A 17,482-nucleotide genomic window follows, 5' to 3' on the forward strand; every position below is an offset into this window, starting at 1 on the left:
GTGAAATTATAGATAATGTTACCTATAAGCGGGTTATAAACATTAAGGATGTGAAATAGAGTGAAGGTGAAATCAATACTGATAAGTGAATAATTTTACAATGATCGATTGAGAACCCGAAGCAAGCCAAGGAAAAGAAAAAGTAGCTGATTAGTCTCTGAACTTTTACAAATTCTGCAAATCGACCCAGGTAAGTTCATATGGCTGAAATTTAATGATTAAATGTTAATTTCATAAATTATATAATGTATGATGAAATATAGTTATTGTTGAAATGAGAATAAAATAAAAATACGAAAACTGAATAAATGATCAAATTGAGCGGAACGCCGGATTTGAGTACTTCTAATCAGTGACAAGTGATAAGTAATAGCTTCAGCTACACTTATCTGATCAGTGACAAGTGATAAGTGATAGCTTCAGCTACACTTATCTGATCAGTGACAAGTGATAAGTGATCATACGTAAGACCATAGTTATACTATGGCAAAGTGGAAGTGAAGTACTCAATTTTCTGTAACCGTTCCCTAATTTTGATTAAGGATGGTAAGTGACAAATGGACCCAAAAGAATTATAGTAAAAGGATAAGTAGTAGTGAGTTTATTCCAAGGGACTCACCAATGATTGTGATTGACAGGTAAACTTAGTATTGGTGTATAATGTATAAGTGTATAAATGTTTGGTAAGATTTATGTTTTATGCCTATGAACTTACTAAGTTTCTATAAGCTTACTTGAGTGTATTCAATGTCTCTTGTAGATTGACGTGAAAATATACAGAGGATCGGTCGACACTGAGGATCACACTATTCAGATTATCCCTAATAGCTTTTGTAAACTTCCTTTTTGATTTATATGGCATGTATATAGTTTGATGATAATATAAATACAAAAACTTGTTTAATGAATATGTATTAAAGTGAGATGAATATGCTAAATAGTATAATTATAATTGAAGTATGATTTGGTATCAAATTCATTGAAATAGATTGGTTGGTTTGGTATTGATCTCCGTTTTTAAAAATTGCAGGGAAGGTTGAATATTTATAAAGGGATTATATTGAGTTTTTTTTAATAAAAATAAAAATTGGAGACTTTGCGAAAAATTCCCTATGGTTTTGATTAAATCCCGGTTTGGTCCCGTAGTATGTTTTGGGCTTTGGAGACCTATCTAAAGGACGTCATGACATGTTTCAGTAAATGAATAGTAATTAACTTGTAATAACGGGAAAAAATTAATTAGGTAAACTTCGGTAATGGCTCGTACCCTATTCCGGCGACGAATACGGGTAGGGGGTGTTACACATCACATTATATTATCTAAGTAACTTAGATTATTTCAACATAATTCCACCTTATTGAATTTACATTTACCAATAGCATAACAAATAAATCATTTAATAAAATAATTCACATGCATTCATAAAATTTAAACATTTCATTTAATTACGGGTTCATACTAAGTCATGCTAAGTTTTTGAAATTAATGAAGACAATTATTTTTTTGAAAGGTAAATTCATTAATTCATTCAATGAATGAAACCATACAATTTAGGGGGGAAATAGCAAACACTCGTTGTAAATGATGAAGGAAAAAATCTATCAACAAAACAAAGGCTTTAGGCTCAGCATCAATAGAACATTATGACACGTTGACAATTGGCTTTGTCACAACTCAAGCACGAAATATCTGGAGTAATTGCAAGCAGTTAATACGATAAGAAAATTAACTCTGGATGGTCCAAAACGGCGAGCAAAAATTGACAAAAGAATCGAGTATTCACCAAACTAGAGAGGATGACAACAAAATCATCCCTAAAATCACTTGTAAAACTAATATTACATGCACAAGCAAGATTAAAAAATGTGCTACAATAGCAAACAAAAACTTCTAAAACTGAAGACTTATTAAATAATGGAAAAACAAACAAAAAACATATAAAACTGAAGAAACACGAGTCCAAATCGATTCGTAAAATAATTTATTATTTTAAAATATTCTCAAAGCAAAAACAGATGAAGAAGCTAATGAAGAGTCACCCACTTTCCAAGAAATACTACTGGTGGCTGGTGGAGTTTTAATGAACGACAGACACCGTCATCTATCCATTACAACTTGTGAAATATACCCACAAAATAGATCTGCAAACTGAAAAATAGAGAAAACATGTGGAGTGAATGAGAAGAAGAAAGAAATAAAATGTTGGTGGGAGGGAGAAAAAGGTAGGTGGTAGCCAACCTGGAAGCTGGCATGCTGGACAAAAAAAGAAGAAGCAAACGACATGAAAACAATTATATAATTAAAATATGAGTTTTTTTAATTTATTCATTAATAGTATCATATTCTTTCTTTACATTTGATTTAAATGAAATCTTAAAATAGATTCTAATTAATATATAAATTTATAAATGATTAGAGGATGAAATATAGAATTTTAAAAGATTATTACTGATTCTCTAAGCGCACATGGTAGCATAACTCATTGGTGGATCCATTTGTCTAGTTCCTCGTCAAATTCTTTAAAATTTTGTCAGCTTGGTGATGTAGTTGGCGAGAAAACCTCCAAATTACCGTCTAACACCAAATATTCTTACGGAACAAATTTTGATCATAAAGGAATGAAGAGGGTGTGGGTAAAAAGTGAAGGATTCTTGGATCTAAGACTTGGGAACATCCAATAACTACAATTATTGTTTATACACAAATAACTCAATCAAAAACTTGTTAACACTTTGTTTCTCTCCAATCCCAACAATTTGTTTTATTAATGTCAAGTAAATTGGTTTCAAATCAAAGGTGTTTCAGTAACATTTTCTCATAGTTTCACGTTTATATAATTGAAAAGTATGTATAATATGCAATTTCTTTTATATATATATATTCTAGAAACAAGATAACTTTTCTTCCTTCTCACACCATTGGTCTAAATAGAAAAAAGAAAGAAAATCAAAGGTGTCACAATCTTTATTTTAATAATGCTTTTGTTACCTAACAATCAAATTCAACTTAATTAAAAAATCATCAAAAATTCAATTTTTTTTATATTTTTATGTCAATAAAAATGTACACATAATGTAAAGGACGAATTGAAAACCCTAAAAATTTCTTCTTCTTTTTTCAAGTCCTTTGTTCATTTTCTTTTGTTTTGCTCAGTGGCGGTGTTAGCCTCGAGCTGACTATCACTTGCATTTTTCTCCCCCTCCATAAACCCCCTCTCTCTTCCTTTCTTTGTTTCATTCACACTATGTGTCTTCTCTCTTTTCAACTTGTAGATTTATTTTGTGGGTATCTTTGTTGTTTTCACAAGTTGTGATGGACAGATGATAGTATTTATTGTCGCTGAAACTTCACCGACCAACAACAGTTTTTCTTGAAAAGTGGGTGGCTCTTCGTTAGTTTCTTAATTTATTTCTGTTTGAAAGTTTTTTAAAATAATAAATGATTTCACGAGTCAGTTTGGACCCGTGTTGTCTTAAGTTTTATATGTTCTTTTTCGTTTGTTTTCCATTGTTTAATAAGTCATTACTTTTAGAAGTTTTTGCCTACTCTTACTTATGCATGTAGTCTTGCTTTTGAAAGTGATTTTAGAGATGGATTTGTCACCATTCTCTCTAGTTTGGTTGCTTAGTTCTTTTGTTGATTTTTGTCCATTGCTTTGGATCATCTGGTGCTAACTTTCTTATCGTACTAAGTGTTTGCAATCACTCCAAATATATCGTGCTTGAGTTATGTCAAAGTCAGTTGTAAACATGCCATAATATTCTATTAATAAAATTTGAATCAAGACCACCATAATTTCTAAACTTTCAACTTTATCATTTCAATAAACAAACATCATATAGGTGTGTTATAATCTAATTAAATTTAAAGGGTTTGACCTCACTCTTGACATATAATCTAATATATGACTGAGTTGTAACAACTTTATTAAAAGGTTTATAAAAATCTAATGTAATTTTAATTGAAATAATAAAAATAATTAAATCTCGTATTCTTTTTTAGATTTTATGTAAAAAATACAAATAACCTCATAATTTATAATCTTAATCACCTTTTAAAATTCCATAATTGAGTTCAATAAGATGAGAAATAAAATATGTGAAACTCTTTCATTTTTTTTTGGTGAAATGAAAAACATCAATTACATAAAGCAACCGTTCGTTTTATCAACTTGTAATAAATCCAAAATATCATTAGGAGCTGCATCCATAACTTGTAAACTTGATTTCCAACTCAAACTGAGTTTGGCAAAATACGAAGAGTTCTTCGGATCACAGTGATCCCTGAATCCTCCAAATCTATATCGGACAAGATCTGGGCAACTTCAAGATTATCTGTCATAATAGTAACTCGTTTATAACCCTTACTAAGTAAAATGAGGATCTCATCAAGAATAGCTCAAACTTCGGCTTCGAACGGAGAGCACACACCAAGGAACCGATTAAAACCCACAATCTAATTTCCATCACGATCCCGAGCCACGCCTCCTATTGCAGCATAATCAGAATCTCTGGCTACAGCTCCATCAGTGAATAAAAACACCCAATTGTCATATGAATTGACCATCAAAGAAGAGCCCTGCTTGCTCTTAAAGTGATCTCCAACATAATAGGTATAGTGTCGGCCCCAGCAACTAGAGACTTTCACCACTTCCGATGCTGTCCAAGAAATATGTTGAAAGAGAATAGATTTCTATTTTTCCATAGACGCCATGTGACTAATCCAAACAGGCATGACCACATGAGACCATAATCCTGCAATCTTTCATGAAAACAAAGGTTAAGAGAAAGCCAATCCTGAAAAGAAACAGAGAAAAACCTTTGTTTTAGCTGATCTGGAATCACAAGCCGCCACACATCCTGCGCGGAAGGACAATCTCTGAGAACATGCACCAAATCTTCGATATCATGGCCACAAATAGGACAGGAGCTGCAATGACCGATTCTCCTTCTAGCTCGTTCCGAATTAGTAAGAAGTTTTTGTTGGAAAGCAAGCCAAAGAAAGACTCTTAGTCTCTGAGGGCCTGGATATTTCCAAACAATCTTCCAGTAATCCTCTTGGGGATTCCAAGAATTCTCTTTCAGATACCAATAGGCACTACGAACTGAAAAGACACCAGATGCAGATGAGGCCCAAATAATCTTATCCGAACCAGAGTTAGGGTGAGGAGGAGGAATGCTAATAATTCTATTTATTATATCTTCAGGCACCCAGGCACGAAACAGATCCAGATTCCAGCTACCATCAGAATTGACCATCTCTCTGACACAACAATCCAAATCAAGGTTAGCAGAATGAGAAATTTTTGAAATTAAAGGGCCCATACTTGGAATCCAAGGATCTATCCAACATCGAGCACTAGCTCCATCTCCAATAGACCAAGCAATATTCTCTCGAAGAAGAGGCCAAATCTTGGAAAGTGCCCTCCATAAATGAGAACATTGGCTTCTATTGATAGAATCAGGGAATTGATCTTTCCATCCATATTTGGCACGAAGAACACGAACCCAAAGAACATTACTTTTAGAAGCAAAATTAAAACCAATCTTCATAAGAAAAGATGAGTTTTGATCTTCCAAATGTCTGAATCCAAGGCCTCCCCGAGACCTCGGTTGGCAAATAGAATTCTAACCCACCAAAGACATTTTGGGTTGTCCATCAGTATTACCCCAGATAAACTGCCTGACCAATTTTTCAATATCAACACTAACACCTTTTAGGATCATCAAGGACTGCATGAAGTAATTAGGAATAGAAAGAAGAACTGATTGGACTAAAGTGATTCTTCCTGCAATGGATAGCTTCCTAGCGTCCCAACTCTGCAATTTCTTCCTAACTTTATCCACAATAAAACTCAGGGTACTTTTAGTAATCCTTTCGTGTAAAAGAGGAACACCTAAATAAGTACCAAGATTACGGACTTCCTGAAAACCAAAAAGCTGGTTAATTTGATTACGAATATTAGCTTCAGTATCTTTGGAAAAGAATATGTTACTTTTCCTAACACTGATTTGGTGGCCTGAGATTTCACAAAATTGAGTTAGAATGCTATCCAGCAGGCGAGCTTGGTCAAGCTGAGCTTTACAGAAGATCACTAAATCATTCGCGAAGAACAAATGAGAAACTGAAGGACCTGTGCGAGAAAGATGAATTGGATCCCATTTTCCAGAGTCAATTTCAGGCTGAATAAAATGTCCTAACCACTCCATGCAGAGCACAAAGAGATAAGGCGATAAAGGACAGCCCTGGCGAATTCCTCTCTTAGGCTTGAATTTTTTAGTAGGCGACCTATTCCATAGAATTTGCATAGAAGAGGAAGAAATAGCGGACATGATAACTCCCCTCAAAGAGACAGGGATTCCAGCAGCAACCAAAGAAGCACTTATAAATTCCCAACTAACCCTGTCATAGGCTTTCTCCAAATCTAACTTAATAGCCATCCACTTCCTTCCTTTCCTATTACAACGCATAGAATGGATGATTTCTTGAGCTAAAATAATATTGTCAGAAATGTTACGCCAAGCTATAAACCCAGCTTGTTCTTGGGATATTAACTTAGGAAAGATCACCTTAAATCGATTCGCTATTATTTTCATAACCAACTTGTAGAGAACAGAACAAAGACTAATGGGCCTAAAGTGGTTAAAGTCTTCAGGGTTCTCTTTTTTAGGAATCAACACAATCAGCGTATTGTTCAATTCAGGTTCAATCGGACGACCATCAAAGATTTCTTTAACCCACTGACAAACATCGTTTCCAAGAATATCCCATTGACTTTGAAAAAATTGAGCATGGAAACCATCACTTCCGGGAGCTTTTAAAGGAGCCATGTCAAACAATGCCCTTTTAATCTCCTCATTAGTGACAGGAGCTTCCAGGAAAGAAATCTCAGAAGAATTAAAGCTGGGAGACCAACATTTGGAAAATCCCTCACGGTAGCAGAATCCTCTCCAAAAAGACCTTCAAAGAAATCCACTGCCTTAGCCTGCAGGACGTCTTGATCAGTGCACCAATCCCCATTATCAATGCGTAAGGTTCTGATACGATTAAAATTCCTTCTCCTCAATGTGCGACTATGAAAAACTTTGTATTTCGGTCCCCCAATTGAAGCCAATCGCAGCGAGCCTTTTGTCTCCAAAGTAAATCTTCGTGGTCAAGCACATTTTCCAGCTCATCCCGAATTTCCAATTATTTTCCTGCTAAATACGTAGAGGGAGAATGCTCCAAAACTTTTTGGATATTATTAAGAGATCTCGTAAGATTTCTCTTACAAGTACACAAAAGGCCATATATATTCCTGTTCCAATCTTTAGCAAAAAAAGTAAAATTATTCAAAGATTCAAACATATTACCTGAGAAGCTCCACTTTTCTTTAACCAGGTTATGGAAATCATTATGCTTCGTCCATCCCGCTAAAAACCTAAAAGGTCTGCCTTGAGGAAAGCTAAGGTCGACCATAGTTGATAACAAGAGAGGCTTATGGTCGAACTTAATACGAGTAAGATGGTGAATAGAGTATTGTGGAAAAGCGGACACCCAAGCATCATTAGCTAAGGCCCGGTCAAGTCTGACGAAAGTATTACCTCTTTGCCAAGTGTAAGTAGGTCCATTAAACCCCAAATCCTGCAACTCACAAAAATCAACAAAATTACCAAAAAAATCACAGCGCTTACCAGTAGAAACATGACTCTTTTTATCTGAGGGAGACAAAAATAGCATTGAAATCCCCCATAATTAACCAAGGAAAAGAAAGATTAGAATTAACGGATTTTAAGTCCTCCCACAAAAGCTTTCGTTTTGCCCTATCAGGACTGCCATACACAAAGGAAATAAAAAAGGAATTATTGGGAATAAAATTATTAACACGTAAAAAAATAAATTGTGGATGATTCCGAATGATATGAATTTGGATAGAATCCTTCCATCCAATCCATATGCCACCTGAGAAACCAACAGCTTCAACCCGATGTGAATGATTAAAACCTAATTTTTCAATAATAATATTAGCCTTTGTACCACTCACTCTCGGTTCCACCAAACAAACAATATTTGGCCTGTGCTCTACATTGTATTCCTGAAAGGCTCGTAAAAATTTCCTGCTAGCACACCCTTGACAATTCCATGAAAAAAATTTTAAATTTAAAGCCATAATAAAAACTAAGGTAAAATAAAATAAAATAAAATAAATCAAAAGCCCAATAGCAATTAACAAAAAATAAAAATATCAAACCCTATAAGGATTAATAAGACCACCCTTACTGTCCAGGAGCATGTTCTCCCCCTATCTGCGCATCAGTTCCAATGCTAATTGTAACCCCAGAATTAGGAGTTGCAAGGGTCGAAATGCTCTCGGCAATATGCTCCATCGATTCCTTCAAGGGAGTTCGCTGGGCTCCGGAAATTTTGAAACGAGTATTGCTGCTATGTAGAAGTTTAGCTTGTTTTTTAGCTTGACTTCTACCTTTATGTTTAAAGGATTTCCCCGAACTAGAGGATAGCACCAGCGCAGAATCATAATTTTTTGGGGATTGAGCGCTGTTATTTTCCTTGATTTGAAGATTTTTATGGAATACAACCGCCGAATGTCGGCCAGAACCCAGATTTTCGACATCCAGTGAAACAGCAGTGTGATCTCGTCTTGAAACCTCCAACACTGTCTCATTTATAGAGCTTTCTTCTTCCAGTCTGAAACCCATGTCGTCGCCTGGATTTATTTGCAATTCATCCACTGCCAAAGACCGACTGTCCCTTCCAACAGTGGCAGGGAGGTGCTGGGCTGCCAAAACTGGAACAGATAAGTCCAGAACTCCCCGGGCCAGACCAGCAGGTAGAGCCCCATTACCCAATCTACTATCAGGCTTCTCTAAATTATGCAGGTTTTCCTTCAGACTAGAACTGGGCTTACTGGGCTCCGAATTAGGCCTGTTGTTCATTTTAATAGTAGGGCCACCATTCTCCATCAAACCCGCCTCCTTATTAATAATATATTTTTTTCCACTCTCTTCGGCCATTAAGGAAAGTAGCAGAAACTTTCCCTGTAAAATTGCCTTGTGATATTTCTTTTCCTTTATAGCGTCTGGAATCCAGCAAAGAACCTTCAGCATCTTCTTTGTGTGAATCTTTATCATTAAGGACTCTAAAACGGGAACCTTCCTTTTCAATTTGTTGGCTATTAAAGGAATTATTCATATTATCTCTAAATTTCCGCCTTGATTTCTTTTCAACGATCATCCATGGTCCGAAAATCCCGTGTTCCTTCTCCGCGCCAACCTTGACCGTGGTTTGATTCTCCGATGACATTTCCGACGGAACAATCTCCTTTTCACTATGACTTTCGAGTGTTCTAAAAGAACAAGAATTCTCCACATGTCCATACCTCCCACAGTGAAAGCAAATTGTAGGTAACAATTCATATTCAACATTCTGCTTTCGACCGTTGATCAAAATATGGGATATCAACGGCTTCTCCAGGTCGACATAAATAGCTAGTCTGGCAAATCTTCCCCTAGTCCTACTATCCGTATTCATGTCCAATTTAACCACCTTTCCAACTGTTTCCCCTATCTCAGTGATGATCTTATGATTGTATAAATAACCAGGTAAACCAGGGAATCTAATCCATGCCATCACAACACTAGGGTAAGCTTGTGTGGGATCAAAAGCTAACGTCCAAGGTTGAACCGTTAAATATTGACCAAAAATGATCCAAGGACCCTCAGAAAGTGCCTTTTCACAGTCCAACTTATTCTGATATTTAACCAAGAAATATCCATTTTCTATATCCATCATATGTAAAGCCGCTGAAGGTCTCCATAGATTGAATAGTTTATTCTACAAAACTGAAAAACCAATATTACGACCAAGAAGCTTTAAAATCACTGTGTTCTCCATACCTTGAATAAGGATTTTATGAATCCTATCTGAGAAGGAAATTGATGGAACGCCATTAACAAGAGATTTTTGAATATCCCCGTCCAAAATATCTAAATCATCTTTTCCTTCCAAAACATTGGAAGTATCCTTTGACGATTGGCCGACAAGCATGTCCTTCTACGAGATAGGTTTTTCCGGTGTCGTGTCGATCATCATATTACTCATTGTATCAACATCTTCACCTCTGAAATGAACTTTCTTAGGGATCAATTCCTCAACAATGGATTTTTCAAAGTCAGAGTTTTCACAGAGAGAACTCATCTTTTTTTTTTCAAATCATGTCTGAAACTCTTTCATTAAATATAGAAATCAACGATTATAAATAAACAAATACGTCAGCAATGATGTAAATAACACACTCTTGACTTTTATCTAATGTAAACCAATCCAGTTTTGTCAAAGTTTGTAATCTTGAACTACATTGACCATTTTGAGTGTTTGACCAAAATATAGCATGTATTAATTTAAGAGAATCGAAACCTGGCCTCCCAAATAGATCTTGAAAACTGAAGAGGTACACCGTCGATCGTGATAGCCGAAAATGGGACAATCTTATAATGTAGCGGTCATCGGTGCTGGCACTGCAGGGCTTGTTACGGCCAGAGAGCTTCAAAGAGAAGGTCACCGTGTCACTGTATTTGAAAAGGCCAACCAAGTTGGCGGTACATGGCTCTATGATTCACTGGTGGAATCTGACCTATTAGGCCTCGACCCGAATCGGGAAATAGTTCATAGTAGCCTCTACAAATCCCTTCGAACTAACCTTCCTAGGCAGGTTATGAGTTTCTTGGACTATCCATTTGTGAAGAGAGAAAGTGGAGATACAAGGCCTTTTCCGGGTCATGAAGAGGTGCTCAGGTTTCTCCAAGACTTTGCTCGGGCCTTTGGGTTGATGGAGTTGATTCGATTTGGGCATGAAGTGATTCGGGTGGAGCTAGTTGATGTGGTGAGTCACGACTGGGTTGTTGAGTCTAGGACTCGAGAGACCGAGTCAAGATGGGAATCCAAAGAAGAGGTTTTTGAGGCTGTGGTTATTTGCAATGGTAAAAACACAGAGCCAAAAGTTGCAGAATTTCCAGGTATTTCATTGATGCCGTTACATCAGCTTTCTGTAACTACTACTGCTTCCAAATACATGAATATTGTTTCTCTATGCGGCAGTTGTTGGTAAATGTCATCACATCTCGAATTCAACTGTTATGTTGTAATAATTGTCTGTTTCTAATACATATGTATAATTATTTTCATTAGGCAGGGATACTTGGCCCGGATTACAAATGCATAGTCATAATTATCGAACTCCAGAACAGTTTGAAAATAAGGTTTTTAAATTTATGGTACATTTCAATTCTATCCACGCAATTCCTACAATGATTCTGGGTTATTACCGACAGATAGTGGTGCTCATCGGGAACGGACCAAGTGCCACCGACATTTTGAGAGAGATCTCCCCTCTTGCAAAACAAGTTCATTTGGCTTTCAGAGGATCCGATATCAAGTTGATAAATCTGAAAAATTATGATAACGCCTGGCCACATTCACCGGTTTCTTATTCATTTTTATCAATTAATTTTGTTTAAGCTGGTCTCTTTTTTTTTCTTTTTTTTTTGGCTGATAGAGCGACATTTTATGCAGATTGAATGCGCTCACGAAGATGGTAAAGTGGTATTTCAAGATGGATCAATTGTTGAGGCAGATGTCATTATTCATTGCACTGGGTATTTTCAAATACATTGTCCTTTTTCATATTTAGAAACGCTTTTCAATCATCCTGAGGGAAAATCATCTCTTGCAGGTACAAATTCCACTTACCATTTCTCAAGTCAAATGGGATTGTTACCGTGGACGATAACCGTGTCGGACCTCTGTATAAACATATATTTCCACCGAGCTTAGCCCCTTGGCTTTCTTTTGTGGGATTAAATTACAGGGTAAGCTTTTATCTTCCATTTGATCAGAACGTGTCATGGGAATTAAATGTTACTTCTGAACAAGAGGTTGCAGTTTCAAGTCCTAACGCTATGAACCATCCATCTGAGTTTTGCTCAAATGTTAGTTTAATAGCCAAGGCTTTTGTTTAGCCAGAGTATTGAATGGATTGATTAGTAATACTATACTTTAAAACTGTGTTTCAAGTTTTGACATTGGAATTGGATGTTTAAACAATCAGGCACTGGTGTTTAGAGTAATAGAGTTACAAGCAATATGGGTAGCAAAAGTTTTGTCCGGCAAGGTGAAGCTGCCAACACAAGAAGCAATGGCAGCTTCTGTTGAAGAATTTTACGAGCAGATGGAGAAGGCCGGATGGCCCAAATATCATACTCATAGCCTTCAGAATGACGAGGTTTCAACTCCCAACTTTCACATAGCCAAAACTCTGTCTCTATCTTTGTCTGCTTACTGTTGATTTTGTTTTGTTTGGGTGATGGCAGGGCGAGTATGCAAGTTGGCTTGCTGCTCAGTCGGACATCAGGCCCCCGAAATCGTGGGAAGAAATAACGTTTTTCAGCTTCGTGAAAGGCATATTCGGTCATGGTGAAAATTTTCGAGATACATGGGATGTTGACAAATGGATACAAGAAATAGAATCTTCTGATTAACTTGCTCATACCATAAATCATCTAGATCAACATTATATATACTCCTTGCATGTCAGATATACTATATTTACATGCACAGGTTTTTTTTTTGTATTCCTAAATTGTTCTTTTATCATTTGAAAGTGAGATGGCTTACTTCCCTGTCTCACACACTTAACCAGCTTTACATATCAGAGACAATAAGAAACAGAAATACAGTAGAATTTCATCTGAAATTATGTATGTTAATGCTTGTCTGTATCACCTTTGTTCAACCGGCTCAAAGTCAAAACACAAAATTATAATCAAAAGATTGAATTTCCCATATTGCTGTGAGGAAGAAAGGACCTCATCTTTGCAAAGGATTTGGGCCTAGGCCAACATTTTAGTTTTGGAGGTTTCAGCAACTGCTAGATGCTTTTTGTATGAACATTCAGGGTGTGGGGAGCTTGTGAAATTGGGCTATAAATTTACAGTGAATGCATTTACCCGACTCTTTTCTATAGCGTAAACACGGCAGTCGATGCGAATGCAACCTTACTGTAATTCCTGGACCCACTTTAGATTCGTGTATATAAATCCATCTATCTCTTCACCCCTTTTTCCTGTCAGATATATTGCACAAGCAAAAAGCACATAAAATTTTGCTACAAAGTGATGGCAGTTTCACGCCAAATTAACTCCTATTATTTGTGCAAGCAATAGCTTTGAGCAAGAGCGTTGTGGTCCCATTTATCTCGAGCATTAAAAAAAACACACCCAGGACTGTGACCGCAATTTTAGCTTTGCTTTGTAAACAAACGTCGGCATGCTTCATCAATGCTGTTGTAAAGGGTACAAAAACATTGTATTTTATGTGCAGAAACGAAAGAAGAAGCCAACACATATAAAGACACGTGGCAGAAACTCAGAGGCCCAACACTTGTCCTTGCATAAGGTGACCAAAACCTTATATCAAAAGGTTGTTCCTCACTAAATCGACAAACCGTTAATTACCTCTTCACACTTAATCTCCCTCTCTTATTTTTCATAACTTTAAACAAATACTAATAGTATTATTGAGATTTACAATGGTGTTGATGATGTCTAACTCTTAATGGTGGAGCGAAGTGAAAATCTAATGACGATGATCATCCCACTAGTCCAAGGATGTCTGGATGAAACAGTTTGATGAGAAGATGAAATTTAAAATTGTACATGCGTAAAACACTAAACCAGTTTTACCTAATGTTTAACTTTAAAAATTAAAATACTATAATGTTTGATTTTAAATATATAATTTTGTAATAATTTTTGTTATAAAAATACACAATATTATAAACAATTTGCATTAATCGGAACATACGGAATACTTCACCTTAAAATTCTTCCATGTACAAAACATTATGGGAAAATTTAACTAGAATATTGAAATACAAAAAAGACAATATTGTACTACCTTTCTCAAAGGAAAGGAAACCAATAAATAATTGAATTACCCTGTGTGTGTGAAGATTGGGATCAATCTACAAAGATGATAATTGATATTTTGATATCGTCATCTTTCATCTTCGTGATATGGAACTTAATAACATGACATTGTTCAAGTTAAACAATAAAAAATAAAACAGTGAAGCATATAGGTTGGGAAATATAAATCATATTATATTAATACAGCAGCTTCTGTCAGTATTACTATTACTCCCTATGACTACATACGGAAGAGAGAAAGAATAGGTTTTTTAGGATGAATATAAATAACTATGCTATGGGAGAGGATAGGGCAGTGCATTAACAAAACTGGGAGATTTCATCCGTAAATTGCCTGAAAATGAAATATATATAAATACCAACAATGTCACAATCTCCCCTTACCTCTCTCACTTCCATAGATGAAATCAAGTTTCAATACAGTGGAGCTCGTTGTGGAGCTTTCTTTCTCCGGTTCATTAAATTTCCTGAAACTTCGGATACCGGAGGACATGTCGGACGACATGCTGTCAAGCTTGTCCTTTTCTTCCTCACAATCTCCGACGTTGCAGCGGTGCAAGCAAGTGCCCGGCACCACACTTCATCGTATCCACCAGACCCAGAAGACGTTTTGGTGGAACAAGACGGCTCAAGGACCGAGTCGGGCGTCACCAAACCATCATCCAGACCAGAATCAGGTAAAGGCAAATAATTGCACTCAAACAGGAACTTGGAAAGCCCATCTTCTGTTCTTGACAGATAATCTATCTGCTATGAAGAAAATGGTAGCTGAAATTGTTGAAAAAATGTACTACTGGGAATAAAAAGGCAATAAAATAATAACAAAGGAAAAAGTAACCTTGCAGGAAAGAGAGCAAAAGAGATAAGGGTCTTGCAGGCTTCTGTCGCAGATGGTGCAGAAATTGCCGGAGCCTCTGAACTGCCTTGTTTGTGGCCTTTGGTTTATAAATACCACTTTTGCGCTATTTGTTATGTATGACTTATGGAACAACAAAACAAAGACAGAACAAAGAAAGACCGTGAGTACAGCATTGAAGACTTGTTTCGTAACTCAGACATTTGGCTTTATGACAATTTCAGCTCTTTTTACCAAGCATGCCGAAAGTATTAGACACGACAAAGAGCAATTAAATTACTCACAAAAAGCTAAATTTGAAACATGTTTTGTTTTCTATGTTTGTTGGAATTGAAGTTGAATTAAGGAGCAAAGGGTGATGACTTACTTGAACAAAGGCGCAGTCCATTAATTTGGTTGCATCATCCAACCTTATAACATCATGGTAGACATATCTTCTTACCTGAGAACTTGAGAAAGAGAGTTAAAGCACTTGAAATCATACGATATCAAGAGAATTACAAGATGCAAGGGGGAACCTGTAAGAGCCTGTGGGAACTGTGAGGAGCCAAGCAGCGAGGGCATATACTGATACAACAATCCAAGCAATATATATTCTTCTCGTTTTTCCTCGCATCTTCATGAATTATACAAGCGTTGAAGAATTTCTCCGTCAGAAGAACTTGAAGCCAACGAGGAACATATGAAGAAAACAACTATTAAAAAAAAAAGCCATAAACTCATTTAGCTTTCACAAACGATAAAGCAGAAAGAAAAAAGAAAAAAAAAGGAGAAAAAGAGAGACTTACCATGATTTACCTGCTTGAAATTAAAAAAGAGATATTAATCTGGTCAAGGCTTAAGAATATAATGGTGGACAAACCATTATTGAGGAGAGAGAGGACATGAGATGAAAGCTCAAGAAAAGAGAAACGGCGCCTGGCAACTGCGGCTGGCGGTCTTGCAGTTACCAATGAAAAAACAAGAGAAAGAAAAGGAGAGAGAAGGAGAGGGGTTGGCCTTTTTTAAAGACCTGTTCTATCTTCTAATGTGTATTTGAGAAATAAATGGATTTATTAATTACAAGGGCTGGAGATTAAAAGGAAGAAAGTAATAGAATAGTGATGGAAAGCGAAGGCAAAGATAAATTTCTTTCCTTCTTCTATACTATTTTGCTGTTTACTAAGAGCTCATGTCCCCAAAACCCTTTAAAGTTTAAACCCTAGCCCTTTGGTCCTCTCTCTCTCTCTTCTGTGCTAACTGCATAATGACAAGACGAGAAACAGTGCCTTTTCTCAGTTCTCGGTGGAAAACGGTAAAAGAAAAGTCGCAAGTGGCGCTGTAATTAAGAAAATGGCCTCTTTATAGTGGAATTACGGTTCTATACAAAAACTTTGGATAAACTATATCATCAGTCACTTCATTATATACAAGTTTTCATTTTGATCAGTTATTTAAAAATAAATTATAATTTAATCAATAATGTTTTTTGAAATTATTGTTTTAGTCCCCACCATTAAGTAATTAATAAAATGATGATGTGGTACTTGTTAAAGTAAATGTAATAATACAATATGTCTTCAACTTTTATATTTTTTTTATCAATTTTACCATCAAAACTATAAAAATATATTGTAAAATGAAAATTATAAAATATAAAAGAAAAACTAAGTTTACGTCTTTTTGTGGTTCGCACCCTTTGTCCAAGTAAAAAGAATTTACCAATTAAATTCTCATATCACCAAAGCCTTTACCCAATCAAAACTTACCCCTTTTTTTTTCTTACCTTCAATCCTCTTCTTTTTCAATCAAACGCCAATCCTTTGCTGAACCCACCACCAACAAACACCCGCCTCCTTAACGCCACACCTTCGCACCATCACCATCCTCACACCACCGACCAGCCACAACATTGCTCTTATTGGACAAGCAAGAGCCTTAGACTCCTTAAAATTATATTTTCTGTTTTTAGTCCTTTTAAATTTGTAATTTTATATATTAATTCATACTAAAATTTTAATTTGACGTGAATATTATAAAATTTTAATTTATCATTTTAAAAAATATAAAATTATAAATTAATATAATAGTAAATTTGCGTCTTGAGTTAAATAAAAAATTATAATTCAATTTTTTTCTAAAAAAGCACACTAATCAAGCACCAATATCACACCATATAATAGCCAGCCTTCTTATCGCCCCAACTTAGTAGCTCACAGCCACCAAATATCTCTCAGAAACAAAAACAATCACCTTCACCAACTCTCCCATGCCCACTCACCCACCCTTAATGCCTCACTTGACCACCTTACCCGCACCTTGCAGACGGCTCAATGCTTCCTCTATTTTAGTTACTTATATTTGAAATGTTATGTTTTAGTCACTCTACCGTTAAGCTCCATTTCCTTCTTAATGATGATCCTACGTGACAGTCTAACTGAGTTTTAAATGCCAACTTGGATATCTTATGTGGTAGTTTAAATTAAATTTATTTAATTAAAAATATTTTTTCATCCCAACAACTGGACATCCAAGTTGACATTTAAAACCCATTTAGATTGCCACGTAGAACCGCCGTTAGGGAGGTAACGGAACTTAACGGTAGAGTGACTACTTAGTAACAAAACGATAACGTAAATGACTAAAACGTAACATTTCAAACAT

At 35.9% G+C, this 17,482-nt stretch overlaps 4 protein-coding genes across 4 annotated transcripts; 1 reads left to right on the forward strand and 3 right to left on the reverse strand.

Moving 5' to 3' along the window:
* Nucleotides 1-4,456: 4,456 nt before the first annotated feature.
* LOC107910831 (uncharacterized) lies at nucleotides 4,457-8,961 on the reverse strand. The gene is made up of 7 exons (XM_016838764.1): nucleotides 8,261-8,961; nucleotides 7,741-7,812; nucleotides 7,585-7,624; nucleotides 6,914-6,986; nucleotides 5,638-6,872; nucleotides 4,749-5,547; nucleotides 4,457-4,659 (listed from the first exon to the last, which is right to left on the reverse strand). Exons 1-7 carry the CDS (start codon nucleotides 8,959-8,961, stop codon nucleotides 4,457-4,459), a joined length of 3,123 nt encoding a protein of 1,040 aa, XP_016694253.1.
* A 16-nt stretch (nucleotides 8,962-8,977) lies between these two features.
* Nucleotides 8,978-10,045, reverse strand: LOC107910830 (uncharacterized). The gene is made up of 2 exons (XM_016838763.1): nucleotides 9,895-10,045; nucleotides 8,978-9,801 (listed from the first exon to the last, which is right to left on the reverse strand). The coding sequence occupies exons 1-2, from the start codon at nucleotides 10,043-10,045 to the stop codon at nucleotides 8,978-8,980; spliced, it is 975 nt and encodes a 324-aa protein (XP_016694252.1).
* A 154-nt stretch (nucleotides 10,046-10,199) lies between these two features.
* Nucleotides 10,200-12,749, forward strand: LOC107911594 (flavin-containing monooxygenase FMO GS-OX-like 3). The gene is made up of 7 exons (XM_016839447.2): nucleotides 10,200-11,013; nucleotides 11,186-11,256; nucleotides 11,329-11,478; nucleotides 11,570-11,652; nucleotides 11,730-11,865; nucleotides 12,105-12,278; nucleotides 12,367-12,749. The coding sequence occupies exons 1-7, from the start codon at nucleotides 10,476-10,478 to the stop codon at nucleotides 12,532-12,534; spliced, it is 1,320 nt and encodes a 439-aa protein (XP_016694936.1). The 5' UTR covers nucleotides 10,200-10,475; the 3' UTR covers nucleotides 12,535-12,749.
* Nucleotides 12,750-14,136: 1,387 nt separating this feature from the next.
* On the reverse strand, nucleotides 14,137-16,147 carry LOC107911593 (protein RGF1 INDUCIBLE TRANSCRIPTION FACTOR 1). The gene is made up of 5 exons (XM_016839446.2): nucleotides 15,628-16,147; nucleotides 15,358-15,534; nucleotides 15,207-15,281; nucleotides 14,822-14,962; nucleotides 14,137-14,730 (listed from the first exon to the last, which is right to left on the reverse strand). Exons 1-5 carry the CDS (start codon nucleotides 15,628-15,630, stop codon nucleotides 14,398-14,400), a joined length of 729 nt encoding a protein of 242 aa, XP_016694935.1. The 5' UTR covers nucleotides 15,631-16,147; the 3' UTR covers nucleotides 14,137-14,397.
* Nucleotides 16,148-17,482: the final 1,335 nt, after the last annotated feature.

This window comes from Gossypium hirsutum, chromosome D11 (assembly GCF_007990345.1).
Source record: "Gossypium hirsutum isolate 1008001.06 chromosome D11, Gossypium_hirsutum_v2.1, whole genome shotgun sequence".
In the NCBI taxonomy this organism is placed as follows: Eukaryota; Viridiplantae; Streptophyta; class Magnoliopsida; order Malvales; family Malvaceae; genus Gossypium; species Gossypium hirsutum.

What these genes read in the sequence shown, in the direction of transcription:
- LOC107910831 (XM_016838764.1), bottom strand. Translation starts at nt 8,961, where the DNA reads ATGGAGAATGGTGGCCCTACTATTAAAATGAACAACAGGCCTAATTCG. An exon ending in GGAGAACATGCTCCTGGACA is followed by an intron (nt 7,813 to 8,260) that starts GTAAGGGTGGTC and finishes TGTGTATGGCAG; the next exon opens with TCCTGATAGGGCAAAACGAA. An exon ending in TGAAAGATTGCAGGATTATG is followed by an intron (nt 4,660 to 4,748) that starts GTCTCATGTGGT and finishes TTTCTTGGACAG; the next exon opens with CATCGGAAGTGGTGAAAGTC.
- LOC107910830 (XM_016838763.1), bottom strand. Translation starts at nt 10,045, where the DNA reads ATGCTTGTCGGCCAATCGTCAAAGGATACTTCCAATGTTTTGGAAGGA. An exon ending in TCATAAAATCCTTATTCAAG is followed by an intron (nt 9,802 to 9,894) that starts GTATGGAGAACA and finishes GGAGACCTTCAG; the next exon opens with CGGCTTTACATATGATGGAT.
- LOC107911594 (XM_016839447.2), top strand. Translation starts at nt 10,476, where the DNA reads ATGGGACAATCTTATAATGTAGCGGTCATCGGTGCTGGCACTGCAGGG. An exon ending in AAAAGTTGCAGAATTTCCAG is followed by an intron (nt 11,014 to 11,185) that starts GTATTTCATTGA and finishes TATTTTCATTAG; the next exon opens with GCAGGGATACTTGGCCCGGA. An exon ending in TTGTGGGATTAAATTACAGG is followed by an intron (nt 11,866 to 12,104) that starts GTAAGCTTTTAT and finishes TTAAACAATCAG; the next exon opens with GCACTGGTGTTTAGAGTAAT.
- LOC107911593 (XM_016839446.2), bottom strand. An exon ending in GTTCCCACAGGCTCTTACAG is followed by an intron (nt 15,282 to 15,357) that starts GTTCCCCCTTGC and finishes TCAAGTTCTCAG; the next exon opens with GTAAGAAGATATGTCTACCA. An exon ending in TTTGCTCTCTTTCCTGCAAG is followed by an intron (nt 14,731 to 14,821) that starts GTTACTTTTTCC and finishes TCTTCATAGCAG; the next exon opens with ATAGATTATCTGTCAAGAAC.